This window comes from Natrix helvetica (genome assembly GCF_964273705.1).
Source record: "Natrix helvetica genome assembly, chromosome: 1".
NCBI lineage: Eukaryota > Metazoa > Chordata > Lepidosauria > Squamata > Natricidae > Natrix > Natrix helvetica.
In genome coordinates this window covers 96,070,461-96,086,413 of record NC_138548.1, presented here as the reverse complement: position 1 = coordinate 96,086,413, position 15,953 = coordinate 96,070,461, and the positions used below count along the sequence as shown (strand labels likewise).

At 38.5% G+C, this 15,953-nt stretch overlaps 1 protein-coding gene across 1 annotated transcript in view; it reads right to left on the bottom strand.

The window, feature by feature from the left end:
• The window catches only part of METTL15 (methyltransferase 15, mitochondrial 12S rRNA N4-cytidine), a 74,264-nt gene that overhangs the window by 30,004 nt on the left and 28,307 nt on the right, over nt 1-15,953 (bottom strand). Inside the window, exon 3 of the mRNA XM_081946095.1 lies at nt 9,467-9,603. Within this exon, the coding sequence (XP_081802221.1) occupies nt 9,467-9,603 (137 nt within the window). The remainder of the gene's footprint in view (nt 1-9,466; nt 9,604-15,953) is intronic.

The window sequence follows — 15,953 nt, the reverse complement described above, 5'->3', positions numbered from 1 at the left end:
TTGCTGTTATTTGTTATGCCATTTTTTTAGTCAGTCTGAGTGATCTTCTGGCAGCAGAATCAAACTCACAACAACATGTTGTCATCAGGTGATATATCACAATTTTTCCCCCTTTGCTAAAATGGGGATGGTTGTGGCCAGCGAGTGATGCATCCTGCCCGAGGCCCACAGTTTGACACCCCTGAATTAGGCAGTCCGCTGCTTCTTCACTTCTTTGCAGAGGCAGCATTTGGTGTGTGTTGCTATCTTATTTTTACTATTGTTATTAATTGTTCACAGAAATGTGAAGTCACAACTGCCAGTCATTTAGCTGGTGTTGGACTTCATATGCACAAATTCTTCCCAAGAGCTTAGAATGCCTTAATGTATTGCTTTACTGCATGTGTGAGAGATAGAAATTTAGTCAATGCGCCGATTTGCTTATTGCCAACTAAGATTTTTTGGTATGGCACAATGTCCTCTGGAATCACCACAGCCTGTTTATGCTATTTACCTTTCAATTTTGATTTTCAGATCTTGATATTATTAAGATTATTATACATTTATAATAAATCAACAGTATTAAATATTAAATACTGTAAATAAATAAAATTTATTTATTTATTTTATTTTTCAGGATTTATAGACCGCCCCCTCTCCCCGAAGGGACTCGGGGCGGTGTACAGGCGTCTCATTAAAATAAATACAAAAGATAAATATACTATACCCTTAAAAACGAATTAAACCTAGTACAGCTGTACAGAAAAGTAAAAAAAAGTAAAAGTAAAAGTAAAATATGATATGATTAATTACATTTGTTATAGTTGCCTAAATCTAAAGCACTCTGGGACACATATAGAAAGGAAAAAAGTCATAAAAACGCATAAAAAACTGGGACTATACATAAATACATCTGTCTTTATCTACAAGAATGGCATCCTGTAAGAACCCCACTGGTTTTTTTTTACAAAGGTCAGTGCTTTGAAATTATATTCAATTGCCTGGAGTGATCAAGATCAGCAGGGATTATCAGGAATATCCTGCAGATATAAAGCTACAGGTACAATAGTACCTGTTAGCATTCCAGTAAACTGTGCTCTGTAAGCTACTTATTGATTAGGTTCACTGCATTTATACACATTGCCTTTCATCCATGAGATATAAAAATAAGGAGCAATTTCCAACTATTCTAACACAATTCTGAAATAGGTTGGACCAAGAAAAGAATAACTCATTCAAAAGTATCCAGTGAACATTAAAGTTGAGCAAGAATTTAAAAGCCATAACTGCATAGTATATGATTTTGAGTGAAGAATCACCCCCAAGCACCATTTTTCAAAAGAAACTACAACTTCCCACCATTCAAATTAGACCCACCAACCCAAAACCTAATATTGATTTTAGGTAGTTTGTGATCTTGGTATCCTTCTTCTTTTTTTCCCTGAAAGAATTTTATTGGTTTTTAAAATTTTTTGGGGAAAAGGGTAGGTGGATATACAAAAAAAAGTTTTTGCATCTCCATCGTGCTAGAGGTAGGAATCTCTCCAATTCTCACAACTTTTTACAGGAAAAAAAAACAAAAGATAAAAGATAAGCAGAAACAGCATCTTATTATACATTGTATCAACCATGTGTTCAATCATCTCTTTTGCCACTTTCTAATATATCAACAATTAAAATGATATTCCAGATATATTTATTTTTGTGACCTGACTCTTTCCGTTATTATTCCCTCCCCGTCCCCAGGCGGAGCCACAGCTCCTCCCTCCTTCATGTCTTGTTTTGTCGCCTTTTTCACCACTTCTTATATTTCCGTCCTCTAGGAGGGCACTATGTTTTTTAATGAAGGCCTCTGCCTCCACGACTGTGTTAATTCTAATTCTGTTTCCCTTCCAGAAGATCAGCATTCCTTCTGGCAATAACCATCTAACCAAATTCCCTTATTATATAATTTTTTTGATAAGGAGGAATACTTCCTCCTCTTATCTCTTATTTTTTTGGGAATTTGCTTAAGAATGACAATTTCTTTATCTTCATATTTTAGTGGTCCCTCCCTCTGAGCCCCTAGAATCTCATCCCTCGTGGTCTTCCTAAGAAATTTAACATGTACTTCCCTTGGAACATTATGTGTTCTGGCATATGCTGAATTAATCCTATAAACCAGATCCATATCCCACTACAACTGTTCTTTATCTCTTTTAATATATTCTGCTAAAATTGTACTCATAATATTCTTAAGATCTTCATCTTCTGTCTCCAGTAGGTTCTGGAATCTGAGAAAGAAGGACATTCTTTCAAGTTCTATCTTTGCCATAAAATTTTCCAATTCTATATTCCCCTTCTGCACTGCCTTAACCTCCTCACCCAGCCCAGCCACGCCCTCCTCTAGCACACCAATTCTCTGTTTATTTTCTGTTATTTGTTGTTGCACACTTTTAAGCTCATCTCTAAAAGATGCTACCTCCTTTTTCAACTCATTTTGTCCCTGCAAAATAGCTTGAAACATTTGAGTAACAGATAAATCCTTTGAACCCTCTCCAGTCTTTTCTTGTAAAAATGATGAAATTTTTGTCTGTTGAATCGTTCGACTGGATGCAGTAGAAGTTGGTGCCGAGGCTGCTTTGCCTGTAGGTGGTTTTCTGGGCCCTATTGTCTAAGTTCAGAAAGAGTAAAGATCTTTTGCAAAAGAAATGGCGTCTGTGAAGCGTGCAGCCGAGCCAGTCCGAGAAGACAGGCAAATCCAAAAGTGAAAATTAACCCTCTGTCACAGTTCCAAGCCAAGAAGTCACTCAAAAAAAAAAAAAAAAAAAAAAGGAAATCAAATAGTCCAAATCCAGAAAGACCACATAATAGGAGAAGCTCCAAGAGTCCTTCCGGGGGGATAATATAAAGCCAGACTTTCTTCAAAGGTAGTTTCAAAAGGCAGACTTAAGAAGAAGAAGGAAGAAGGCCATCTTGGCTCCTCCTCGGGATCAGGAGCAGAACATTAAAAACTTCCATAAAACTTTCAAAATAACTCAGCAATCAGTTCTTGCAGTTATGATATAAATCTTTTCACATAGTTAGTTCAAGTGGCTAATTCAATTTTTTGCTCTCTATCTCCATTCCGAGATTGAGAGACAGTCCAAATGCCGCTTTGCCTGAGAGGGTTAGAAGAAAAAAACAACTCCCCTCCAATCTTCCTACTTCAAACAGATTGAATCCACAACTTGTAAAAAAGCCGCTACTCGTCAGTTAAAAGCAATTAAGAAGATTGGAGCGAATTTCTCACCTCCAGCATTTCAGCCACTGCATGTAGTTAACTCTTTCCTTCCAGAATCCATTCAGCGAAGGTGCTGTTATGCACCCCCTACGCTCCCCGGCTCCTAAGGCGAAACTGGAGACCCCCCCATGGCTGCTGCCATCCGGGGCATTCCAGCAAGCCACCCTACGGCAGGTGGTCCCTCCAAGACCCCCTGTGCTCCTAAAAGGAGCCCACCGGAGAAGCGAACAGCGCACCAATGTCCGTCGCCTTCGGAAACCAGAAGTGATCTCTCGATCTTGGTATCCTTATAAGGTAGCCTTATTGTGTTCACCGAGGTGCTATCTACTAAACTGCCACAATATTTCTATAAAGTTTTGTTGGACTCACAATGTGGTCAAAGTTGAGTTTTCACTCATTAATGTTTTACTTAAATGTATAATTATCTTAGAAATGTATAACCTCTGTTTCTAAATAAGAAACTTCCACAAAGTATCATATATTTCAGCTAAGCCACCAAAAAATTAAGCACAGTAAAACTTAATGGACACAGAAATGTGTGCAGAATGAATGAAAACACTTTTTTTTCCTCAGTGAAATTACTAGGAAATCTTTGCAATGTAGAAATTAGGAATCTCTCATAACAATCCTAAACTGAAAATTAGCTATTTTCATCAGATGTTCACAATTTACATTAGTTGTATATTTAAAATGACCGTTGGCTTTTCTGAATAGTCATTCTTTAGGCGCTGCGGGAGTGTCCAAGCATGGGTTAACTTCAGCTTGCTGCCCAAGGACTGAGTTCAAAGTTTGTGTAGCCACGCCTCTTGCTCCCTTCAGAGGCTCAGTTTAAAAAAACGAAGAATAAGTCCCAAAAGGAAGATATATATAGCAATGTTCTATGCCCACGAAGTTGGTACACATGCACCCGCGGGTGCCCCCTGGGTGGGGTTGGACAGTCCCACAATGCCTAGAGAGCGATCATTCAGGTAAGCCAATGGTCATTCTCCTAGGCGCTGCTTGGAGTGTCCAAGCATGGTACATACCCAAGCTATGTAGTCCCAGGGTGGGAAGAAGAACTGTCCAGGCCCGCGGGAGTCGCAATGACCTGTTGTAAAACTCTTCTCCCAAAGTAGGCCTCTGCAGATGCAAAAACATCCAGTCTGTAGTTTCTCACAAAAGGAGATGGAGATGACCATGTAGCAGCTCTGCATATCTCCTCGATGGGTGCTTGTGTGGCACACGCAGCCAAGGTTGTGGCGCTCCTCGTTGAGTGTGCTGTAAAGTGGCCAGGTGAGTTTTATGAGAGGCCTACTCTGCCCTCTTGTCCTCAGCCTTTAGGCCTTCCAGCAAGTCGGCTGGAAGCACCAAATTAGAAGTTAGTGATATAATGGGGTCATCTACCTGAGGAAGTTTCAAGAGATCCTCAAGGCTACTTTCCATGGTGTACAGCTTCTTATTTACCCCACTGGGATTAGCTATACAACTTGGCTGGACCCATTGGCGCTGGGTAACATCCAGGAGCAGCTCGGGGGCTGGGACCAGATCTTGAGGAGGAGAGGTCTCCTTGAAGAGCCCCGCACCTGGATCCTGGGGCCCAATGGTATCCTTGGTGCCCTGATCAGTGGAGGATTTATCTGCCTGAGCTGGGAGACCCATTTGGGTGGCGGAAGCCTGGCCTTTGTAAGGATAGCCTTAAACATAGAAGGCTTGAATAAGCCTGAGAAGGCAGGCATGTCAGGGAGAGGATTTTCGTCCTCTGAAAGATCCGGAGCATCCTGCTCAACCTCTTTCCCCTCAGACACCTCGCTGACGCCCAAAGGAGCCGGAGAGGCTTCTCTAGCAGGTGGATCCCGAAACCCAGCTGCACAGACCCTGCTAGGGTTTGCAGTCTGGATGGGTAATTTTAAGCCTAACTGCTGGATGCCATCCGCAATCCCCTGGGAAATTGCACATGCGACTACATCCTGCATTTCCTTGGACAGATGAGGTTCCTGATCCTTAGGCGGGCTTGAGCCAGCCCCAGATGGAGGCAGGGATTCCTCCTCCATGATGGAGCATATGTCATTCAGGGATTCTTCAGCCAGGAAAAGACAGGGAGACCCAAGAGATGCCCTAGAGGGATTGGGCGAAAAGCCAAAATCCTCATCACCTGCCAGGGAAGGGGACCCCTCTCGCTGTGGAGTGGGAAGGGAAGGACCTGCCCCATCCTCCCTGGGCAGAGAGGGAACTACTGCCTGTTTTGGGGCTGAGTGAAATTGCTTTTGAAATTGTTTTTCAAGGGCCTTTTGACACCTCTCAGCCATCTTCTCAGCAGCTTTGGACACCTTTTGGGGCTTGGGATGCTTCCCCTTGGACGGGCACCCAGCCCCTTCACCCTTAGCAGCAGGATTGAGCCTGCTGCGCTTACTAGAGGTAGGGCTTGCCTGGGAAGTCACTTCAGCCTCCACGATGTGGCCATGATGTGAGGAACAGATGCAGGGCTGGCTGAAAGAGCTGGCACGAAGAGCAAAGGTTCAGGGCCAAGATGGTATTGCCGCGATGAGAAGGACCTGCTAATGTCCCAGCGAGAGGCAGAGGCATGACAAAATGGCACCGGTCAGATTTGTCCAAGGCACTCACAGATCTGCGCTATGTCTAAATACCAGGGAATGGCCAGGCAATAGCCAAAATCCCTGTGGCCGCTTGATGAGAGTCCAGGGGAGGGGGAGGCCTGTCTGGAGACCCGGAACGAGGCCAACTGATTAAGACCCCTCCCAGCGGTGATCTGCAGATGAAACAGGCTGCAGCAGCTTGAAACGCCTCAGAAATAAAGCACGCCAATTTTTTCTTTCAAAATGGCTGCCGCGCGCCTTGAGTGGCACCGGGGAAACCTGTTGGATATTCTGAAGACTCAGGAGAGTGTCCGGCTAACTAACAGTCCTCTGACAGCTTTAGGGGAACCCTGACTACCTACCTGTCCCCAAGAGCTCGCCAGCAGCTGCTAAACGAGCCTCCCATGGTGTTGCTGCAATCGCGGCAGCGCAAAAGCCACCCACGCACCAGGCAGCCTGTTTCACGCGTCTGACGGTAATCCCTACTTTGGACGGATTGGTAGCCAAAAACAACAAAGAAGCTAAAGAAAAACTAACCTAACTGAACACAAAAATAATAAAGGCTACACTACACTGACTTGGAGAGTCCAACCTGTTGCTCAAGGACTGGAACTCCCCCAAAAGCATCCTTTTTGGCGACTGAACTCCCCAAAAAGCATCCTCAGGGCGACTGAGTTTTTTAAACTGAGCCTCTGAGGGAAGCAAGAGGCGTGGCTACACAAACTTTGAACTCAGTCCTTGGGCAGCAAGCTGAAGTTAACCCATGCTTGGCCACTCCAAGCAGTGCCTAGGAGAAGGTAATATTCTTCAACGTACATAAACATCAGCTTCAATGACACAATAAATGTGTGTCTCTGTCCATGTTTGTATGTGTATTTGCATATGCGTGTGTATGTCTATATTACTACATCTATCCAAACAACAGAGGGATACAGTGGCTCAGTGGCTAAGATGCTGAGCTTGTCAATCAGAAAGGTCGGCAGTTCAGCGGTTCGAATCCCTAGCTTGTGCGTAATGGAGCCTAATGGAGCTTCCGTTACTTGTCCCAGCTTCTGCCAACCTAGCAGTTCGAAAGCATGTAAAAATACAAATAAAAAATAGGGACCACTTTGGTGGGAAGGAAGGCGTTCTGTGCGCCTTCGGCGTTTAGTCATACCAGCCACATGACCACGGACATGTTTTTGGACAGCACTGGCTTTTTGACTTTAAAACGGAGATGAACACCCCCTAGAATCGGGAATGACTAGCACAGGTGTGCAAGGGGAACCTTTACTTTACCCAAACCAGATACATAGTAATCAAGAAAAGGCAACCGAGAAATGAAAAAGTTGCCTCTTGATGCAATTTAATACCCGATTGTAACTGTTAAAATAATAAAAAATTGGCACTGGATACCTTAAAAGTAAATTTATTTTAAAATTTATCAATGATGATAAAAGCTGTAATTAAAATTAAAATTAATACAAAATTAAAATGATGGATTTCAATTCTGAGAATTTCCAAACTGACTTTAAATCACAAAGCTGAACAGTGCCAAAGTTGAGAAATACTGTTCCCAAAGATCATTCCTGATGGAATCAGTCCTACTGTTGGATGCCAGATTTTGAGGTGGAGGCAGACGGAATTGGAAAAAGAAAGACAGGAAATTGTACAACTGAGAGACTGAAAGCACTTCACCTGAAGCTGAAGAATAGAATCCTGAACTGGGAGATCAGTTGAAAAAAAATAAGGACATGGAAATCCAGTGTCTTCCTGATAGGTTTGTTGATGTGTGTGAGGAGTAGAAATAGCAGAAATGGAAGTTAGAAATTGACATACATAATCCTTGAAAGCAAAAGGGAGGAAGAGTAGAAAATCTAAGGAAAGAATTATCTCCAGCTGACAAAATAGAAGGAAAGAGGGAGAAATACAGGTCTTCTTAGTTTTATTTGATTAAGAAAAGTAAAGATAACTTTGTTATGTCTCCAAACTTTTAAGATAACGGGACATTAAAGAGGGAAAGTTATGTTAGATTAAAGGTAATCAAGATTAAAGGTAATACCTTTGAGATCAGACAAGGATATTATCAAACAACCAAGGCTGAGAAACTGATGGAAAATAATCTGTTATCATGTAAGGAGAAGAAACAGCAATGGGGCTTAAAGTCCAGAATAGATATACGGCATTAATTTGTATACACTTATAGATTCCAAAGGAGCTGATGATCATAAGTGTTTCTATCACATCTGTGAAACAAATAACTACATAAAGGCTTGTCCTTGAATATTCTGCTGTTAGGTTCATGAATATACTACAGTTGTGTTGCTAGAGAAATGTATTGAAAAATCCAGGGTGAAACTCTGACACACCCCAATTTACATTCTTCTGCTGGGACATCGTCTGCTGTGCATCATCTGGAGTTCACTTTGGTGAGATGGACAGCTATATAAATTTGTTTATACATACATATATACATACATTTATTTTATAGTGAATTCCCAAATTCCCATTTCTGAAGGCAATTGATTTCCAATATTGGAATCGACAGAGGTCATAGCCATGCTTTGTGGAGACCGCAGAAATTTGTTAAGTGTGTATTTCTGTTGGCTTTATTTTACCAGTGCAATTTTCAATTAGGCTTTATTTCACCAGGGCAAATTTTCCTATATCATTCATTTTTATTTTAAGTGTGAATATGAATGCGTTTTATCTATTTATTAAATGTAAAATTAATATATTTGTGAGCTTTGAGCATCATTATACCACTAGAAAAGTAAGATGAACTATACATAAAATTCATATAAATTAATGTATGCATATATACACACACTGTATCAGTGTTGATATATAAATACTTCTCATACATACATTATTCAAAAGTAGCTCTTTTGACACTAGTAATAGCCAAAAATGTGAAAGAACTGCGGTCTCTTGTAATAAAATCATGAAAACATTGGACTAAATTTAAAATAAAAAAGATTAAATGAATGAAAATAGAAACAATTTATGATGCATGTCATCCTAGAGTTCTCACTCAAGGCGAGGAAACAGGCTGGGAAGCGAAAAAAACTTGAATAAAACAACAAACGCTCAATTAAACTCTCGCCACTGTTGCCGCGCTCTTTAAAGCAAGCGGCAAGGTCTCCAAGCCAGCCAACAGTGTGGCTATGGAGCAAACCCCCCCACCAACACGCTTATCTCCTAGCCTCTGAACAGCACAAAAGCAGCTGTAGAGATAGCAATTTAGAAGGGAAAAACCCAAGAATAGATGGGAAGGGAGAATTATGGAAAAAAGGGAAAGAAATTACTAAGAGAGTCCAAGGATTAATTCAGCTGGAGCTCACAAATAGCAATCCGTACGGGCAGACTGAGGAAAAATTCTGGGGAGTGGCCCCACTAGGAGGTGTGGTCAGGAAAAAAGAAGTTCCTCAGTCCAAGGGCAACCAGTCTGAATTAACCCATTGCTTAGACTCCAAGCGGTGCACAGGAAAAAGGGACAACCAGCAATTAGGTGGACAAACTCAGTTAAAGTACTGATAGATATAACATTGAAAGATTTGAAGGATCAAGTGAGGGACAGATCATCATAAAAAATGTTTCTGTTGGTCACGCGGAATCAACATAATAATGGTACACAATCCCTCATCAAACAAAAAATAAAAACTATACTCACGGATAAGACTCAGAAAGTTGTTGAGCTAATTCATATGCTGTAGGATCTCTGTCGAGTGCATATATTTTAATATCCTTTGCCTTTTGTAAAATTGCCTTTGTGTGACCTCCTGCTCCAAAGGTCATATCAAGAATATGCTGATAAGAGGAGGGGGGGAAAGTCTTGTTATTTATGAATAAAAACATATAAATGTTGACATCCACTTTAGTTACTTGTGTATTTATTCTACTTAACAAGCAAAAACTTTTATCTTGCAATTGCAGTCAACTCCCCCATCGATCCCTATAGGCAAACTTCATTATACTCAATAAAATTTGCAATTAAACATATACTATATTGCCAAAAGTATTCGCTCACCCATCCAAATAATCAGAATCAGTTGTGAGCCAATACTTTTGGCAATATAGTGTAGCATCATATTTTGCATTCCAAAACCATCTGAAAGACATTTTCTAAGTAATAAAAAATGGATATACTGTATAAAGGAGTTTTAAGAAGCCCCCTAGATAACATCTTCAAAAATTTAAAATTTCACAGCCACATAAATGAACTCAAAATTTCCTATACTTGCTAACAGTTATTTACACATTTGGTATAATTAAATGTGAGCTGGCCTGGTGAAACAATCATGTAATCAAATCATTCAGAAGGCTAGAATGTAGAAACTCGTGTTGCATGTTGCATGATAAATGCTGCATTTGTAAAGTTTTAATAAATAACAGTATTACAACAGGATATTCTGTGATCATTGCATATACATGAACATTTTTTACTTTATAGGTCTTATGATTTAAAAGGTTTAATAAGTTATAATGGGCAGAAGAAATGAAAAATCTATTAACACTGTATTACAAATGTGGTATTTAGACTACAGGATGCTGCAACTTAGACTTCATCTCTCTTTTAACACTTAAGAAGACTTCAAAAGTTTACTCATTGACCTCGGGCAAAATGTTATCAGTATAATGATATTCATATCAATCTCTATCTCCAATAGATAAAAGTGATTGATGCAGGGTCTAGACCGAAGTCTGTCAGTAGCAATGTATGAGGCCCTACAATGAGACTGAACCCTGATAAGATTGGGATGCTACCAAATTGTTCTTGGATCTGTTGAGAAGACATGCAGGACTGTATTGGGTTGAGCTGATACTGTAGCAGTAAGCATTTAAGATGGAGAGTGGGTACACTAGAAACCAGATTTTTCACTGTCTAGCAGTGCTACTTTCAATTCAGGTGTACCAGATGTGAACTTTCCTGGACCACACAGTGATTCATACCTTAGCTCTCATTCTTTTACAATTACTGAAAGGTCTCTACATTGAACTGTCTTAAAAATACTTCTAATACTTCTGCCTATTATATTTTAAAATCTAAACCAGGATGACTTCATTTTTAACCACTGGCTGCACATTAATTGGCACAGTATTCCAATCTATTAATTATGATCTACAGGTCTCTAAATTTGGAGCTTGAAATTTGGAACTTTCAGCAAATATGAAACTTTTTTTACTATATGAGCAAACTGGTGATGATTGTGGGACTCTTACCTATTTCAGTGATAGAATCTCTGCAATGAAATTCTCTATCTGTAGAAGTTCAGCAAGGACATATAATTGCTCTTCTTCAGAAAAGATTATTGGAAAAATTCCTGAATGTGTACTAATTCACTAGTCTTTTACCCCCTGGCATGTTTGCTTTTAACTGCTGTAAATAGCTCAATCATTTTAATTGTTAATTGCTATATTTTTCATTTTGTTGCAACACAATTTGCCATGTTTCAGTTAAGAGTAATATATAAACCAATAAATTGAAATACATGACTTGTCAAATGATGAAAATGAAGGAGGGAATTATGCAAGCAAATTGTGCAAACATTTTTTACTTCCCCCCCCCCCTAAAAAAAGTTAGTCACTAAAATATTGAAGCAAAACAAAGGTAGAATATTCTTCAAAAGCAGGAAGAAACTACAGAACTACAGTTTATTATTTATGCTTGCCAAGCTCTGCAAGACTAACAAAATTAGGAAACAAGATCCATTTTTAGAAGGAGCTTTATTTTTAGCAGGGTAATGTAACCAGTATGGTAATGTATGAATTGTCAACCAGTGAAATAGGCTATCATGTGACATTGCAAGTTGTCTGTTGTCAGAAGTCTTCAAACAGACTGAATAATTATGTGTCAATGAAGCTCAGGTGTATCTAAAGTGGCAGGGTTTGGGACTAAAAGAATTGAATGAAAATTGTCTTGACTGTATAACTTTAGTTTAAATGGGGTTATTTTAATAAATGAAAACAGGGGGGAAAAACCATGAAATGAGCTCTATTGTTAGCTGGGTTTTTTTCATCACCATTTGCCACACTTTTCCCAATTATGGACAAGCTTCTTAAAGTCAACAGAAAAGAATACCACATTGTGTCTCTTCAATCAGATTCTGACCTTCCACCTGTTTGATTCAAACAGATGCCGACAAAGTTGTTCTTCCCATTTTGGGAAAATCAAAAGTTGCATGGCTGGACTAGTATGGTGAATGGGTTAAAGATGGTGATATCTAGCTCAACAACTGCCTCTTGAAAAGCTCATGAAGAGTGAGTATTGTTGAAGCAGAAAATCTTTCTTGTGCTTCCAAACTTGCATAATCATTTTTTCAAGGTTTTGAGTGTTGCAATGTAATGCTATGAGTTAATAATGATGACAGGTTTCAAGGAAATCTAAGCAAAAAATACCACCTACATCCCCCAAAACCCATAAATAGGAAAGCCTGGATTTTGTTTTGATTTTTTTTTCAGGTGAAAAAAAAATGAATTGAGCCCATATTTCATTGACTGTCATCATGTTGTGAAGAAATTCTTTACCTTCATTCTCATAGTATGACAACTGCTAGCAAATTTCAGCTCTTAAAGCTTTCATCTCTGTTGTCAGTGTGCAAAGAACCTATCGTGCACAAGCCTTCTGATATTGAAGAACATCAATAACCCACAGGCTCCTGTGAAATAGCAAGCTTGATAGCAATTTCCCTTGAGGTGATCTGCCAATAGTCTTTAATCCGTTCATCAAACTTTCTCATGTGAAGCTTGTCAGTTGCTGTCAAAGGTTGCCCACTCATTCTTGATCACACAAATCAGCGCTTCCCAATTCACCATCTTTATATATTTTTTGGTCCAGAGATGAACATAATTCATGTCAATATACTTATCATCATATGCCTATGCAATTTGGTGGTGAATTTTAAAGAAGTTTAAGGGACTTCTTCAGTAGCCAAATATTCAAACAAGATGCATTGCTTAAATCATGCCAATGTGTAAGTCACTCCAGGCTTCTATTTTTTAAACAGTAACACAAATCCTTCTCCTGTCAACTTAAGTGGAAGAGCAGATACTAAAAAAAATATCAGAGGTTCTATTGCATCAGCCTAGTCTTTCTTTTGGTGGCACTGGAGGCATTACTTTTCATTCAACTTTCAGAAATTACTTCTGGGGGCCCTGGCAATTGAATGATTTTATAAAATTAGTTGTTGCACACACACATTCATTCACTAGGTGTGTAGGAAAAGATAATGTATGATGTGCTTTCATGGATAATACTAGCATGATCAATGAAAGATAACTGCAGCATAAATGATTTGGGAATTTAAGTGAGGAATCATATACTCAGTTTCCTGGTAAGAAAGAAGCACTACATTCAGTTAAAATTAATGGAATATATGTAGAACTCTAGTTTAAGTATTGCACTGTACCTCTGCACAACATACTAATTACAAATCATATTCAACACAAAAACAAGGTTTTTTTTAAAAAAAATCCGTTGTACTTAGGCTTTATTTTTCGGCCTTTTAAAGCCTGTATAACTAAATGACATTTTATTCCCATGGTCTCATAAACTCTAGAACAGATTATTATACGAACATTTCCTGCAATGAGTCACAGTTCTATAGTTATGATATCCTCTCATCTTCTCAAAGGAATGTTATAATTAGTGTGTGACTGTACATTTTAGTTTCTCATTATGTCTATAGAAAAATACTTTGCAATCCCTTATTCCTCTAATTTAGGATAGGCCTATGGATTTTTGTCTTAATTATCCAGCTTCAAGAAAACATCACTACAGTATTGAAAGTAGAGGGTGGCAGCTAGTCCACTTATATTGGTTTCAAAAAGCTAAGTAGGATTGGACTTGGACTGGATATCACTACAAAGGTGACAGTATAGATGAGAATCTCCCCTTGTTTCCAAATAAGACAATTGAAAACCGTTCCTATTGTGTAGACGATACTGACATTTCCATGAAATTGTCAGCTCATTGATTTGAAAGAAACACTTCATCATGACATTACATAGCACTTCTGAAGACCACTTCATTTTATAGAAATACATTGTATTTAAAAATGCATGATTTTTAAATAACTTCTGCATTTTTAACTATTTTTCCATCTCGGAACAACATTTGCCTCCCAAAAGATTTGTTTTATAGTACTGCTAATATACATTCATACTAGGTATTTTTTTCCCATTTTTATTTCAAATCTGTAATTCAAAATTGCTTTTCATATGTTTCGCTTTGAATATACCTGCAACAAGGACTTAGCTACCTTTCATCTGTCAAGCTTTAGGACAAACAGGGTAGCCTTAGGTTCTCTTAAGAGGTGATAACAAGTACAATTATGCCCTTGACAACTTTTTCAGTCCTGCTCTATTTGCTCAACTGGCTTTTTAAAAATGATATTACATTCTTGCAGCCTCACAATACATGTTTTATCACTTGATATTCCTCCTGCTCCCTAAGATGCTTTATGGAATCAGGGCTAAAGAATATGATGGCTTACATATTAATCATTTTGCCTGCCAGTAAATGTGTATTTCATGAGCAATTCCCCTCATTACCAAGGCAGCTATTTTGTGAGGTAATTTTGTAATTGGTCTAGATAGTCTACAATTACTACCTTCCTAGGACTTTGTTTTTCCTGCTAACAAAATGTAAGGCATTTGGCTATAAATATTTTAGAAACATATCTGTAAGTTACTAAACTCTGAGATAACTCAAATAATGTAGGCCAAATTGTTTTGACATTTAATATTCTGCCTATGAGGTTCATGGAACAAGGACCTGGTAACAAGCTTTTAATGATAGTTCATTTTTTATGCAATACTCTCTCTGTGAGTATGGATGGACCCTTTTCTGTAAGTATCATGAAAGCAAGCCAAAGCAACATTATTTTAGGAGGCATTTGGCCCTTGGGAGGACTAAATGTTACCTTTGAAGTATTGTATTTTTTTAGTTCCTTGGTTTGTTCCACCTTGTCCAGAATTCTTTGAATTGGGACAAGCAATAAATATTAGAAAATAGATAAAGGTTTGCGTCTCTAAACCTGAACTCCTCCTAATACACTGTACTCAGAATTATGTTTTAATTTTAATATCCTATCTTTTGCCTTCAAAATCAGACTTCATGGCATCATTTCACCCTCAAAATTATTACAGTACTACTTAAAACTTAAGTATTTTCCATGGAAATTGAGAAGAAATCTTACTTCACAAGCAGCAGGAATTACAATGGATTTTTAGATACAATCTCAGGTGGTGGTTACTGCATATAAAATCCTTGAGAGGCCAGGCCCTGGTTAATTGCAGGATCACCTGCATCTAATTTCTTTTGGCCATTTGTTAAGATCTGATTGAGTAGATATATTCCACATCTGGTCACTTAAGCAATGTCATCTTGTGGGACCTAAGAGACATTACTTCTTTGTTGTTGTTGCAACTGTATTGTATTACACTATCCCTCCGCCTCCACCACTACCATCACCACAGCTACAACAGCCACCATTGCCACTATTCTGCCCAATATTTGGATGGCACTAACTCTTCCTGTTGTTTGGAAAACTCTAAAGATCTGGTTTTCCCTCTTGAAGGCATTTGAGTATCAGAAGCATAGATGAGCCGAGAAGTCTTATTAATATGAGCATACAACATCATATGTAACAAATGTTATCTACTCCAATATCTTTTGAATCTTTTCTTGAATTTTATCAGGACTGTCCTATTGCTTGTTTACTCTGACTTTATCGTTTACATCTAACAGATCAGAAAATGCCAAGGTCAATAGAAAAATAAGCAAATAAAAAATGCAAAACTATCAACATGGTCCATATCCCAGCATACAGGAAAGCAGAATGAACAAGTATTATACTGCCAGACAATGTTACATAGTTCTCTACAAAGAACTCATTCTTCTTATATATATACCTATTCCACAGGTTTACAAAATGACAGAAACCGTAGGAAGAGAAAGACTATAAATATAAAAGAAATCTAATAAATTCATTGCTAATATTTCATTTTTTCTCCATTTTGTAAAGAGCATTGGTGTTATAAGAATGAGTCATTCTATATCAACTCTGCAAATACTTTGTCTGTTATTGACTTTCACTGTTCAAAAAAATTCAGAGTCAAAATTTCCTTTTGTTGGGAAAAAAACTTATTTTAAAAAA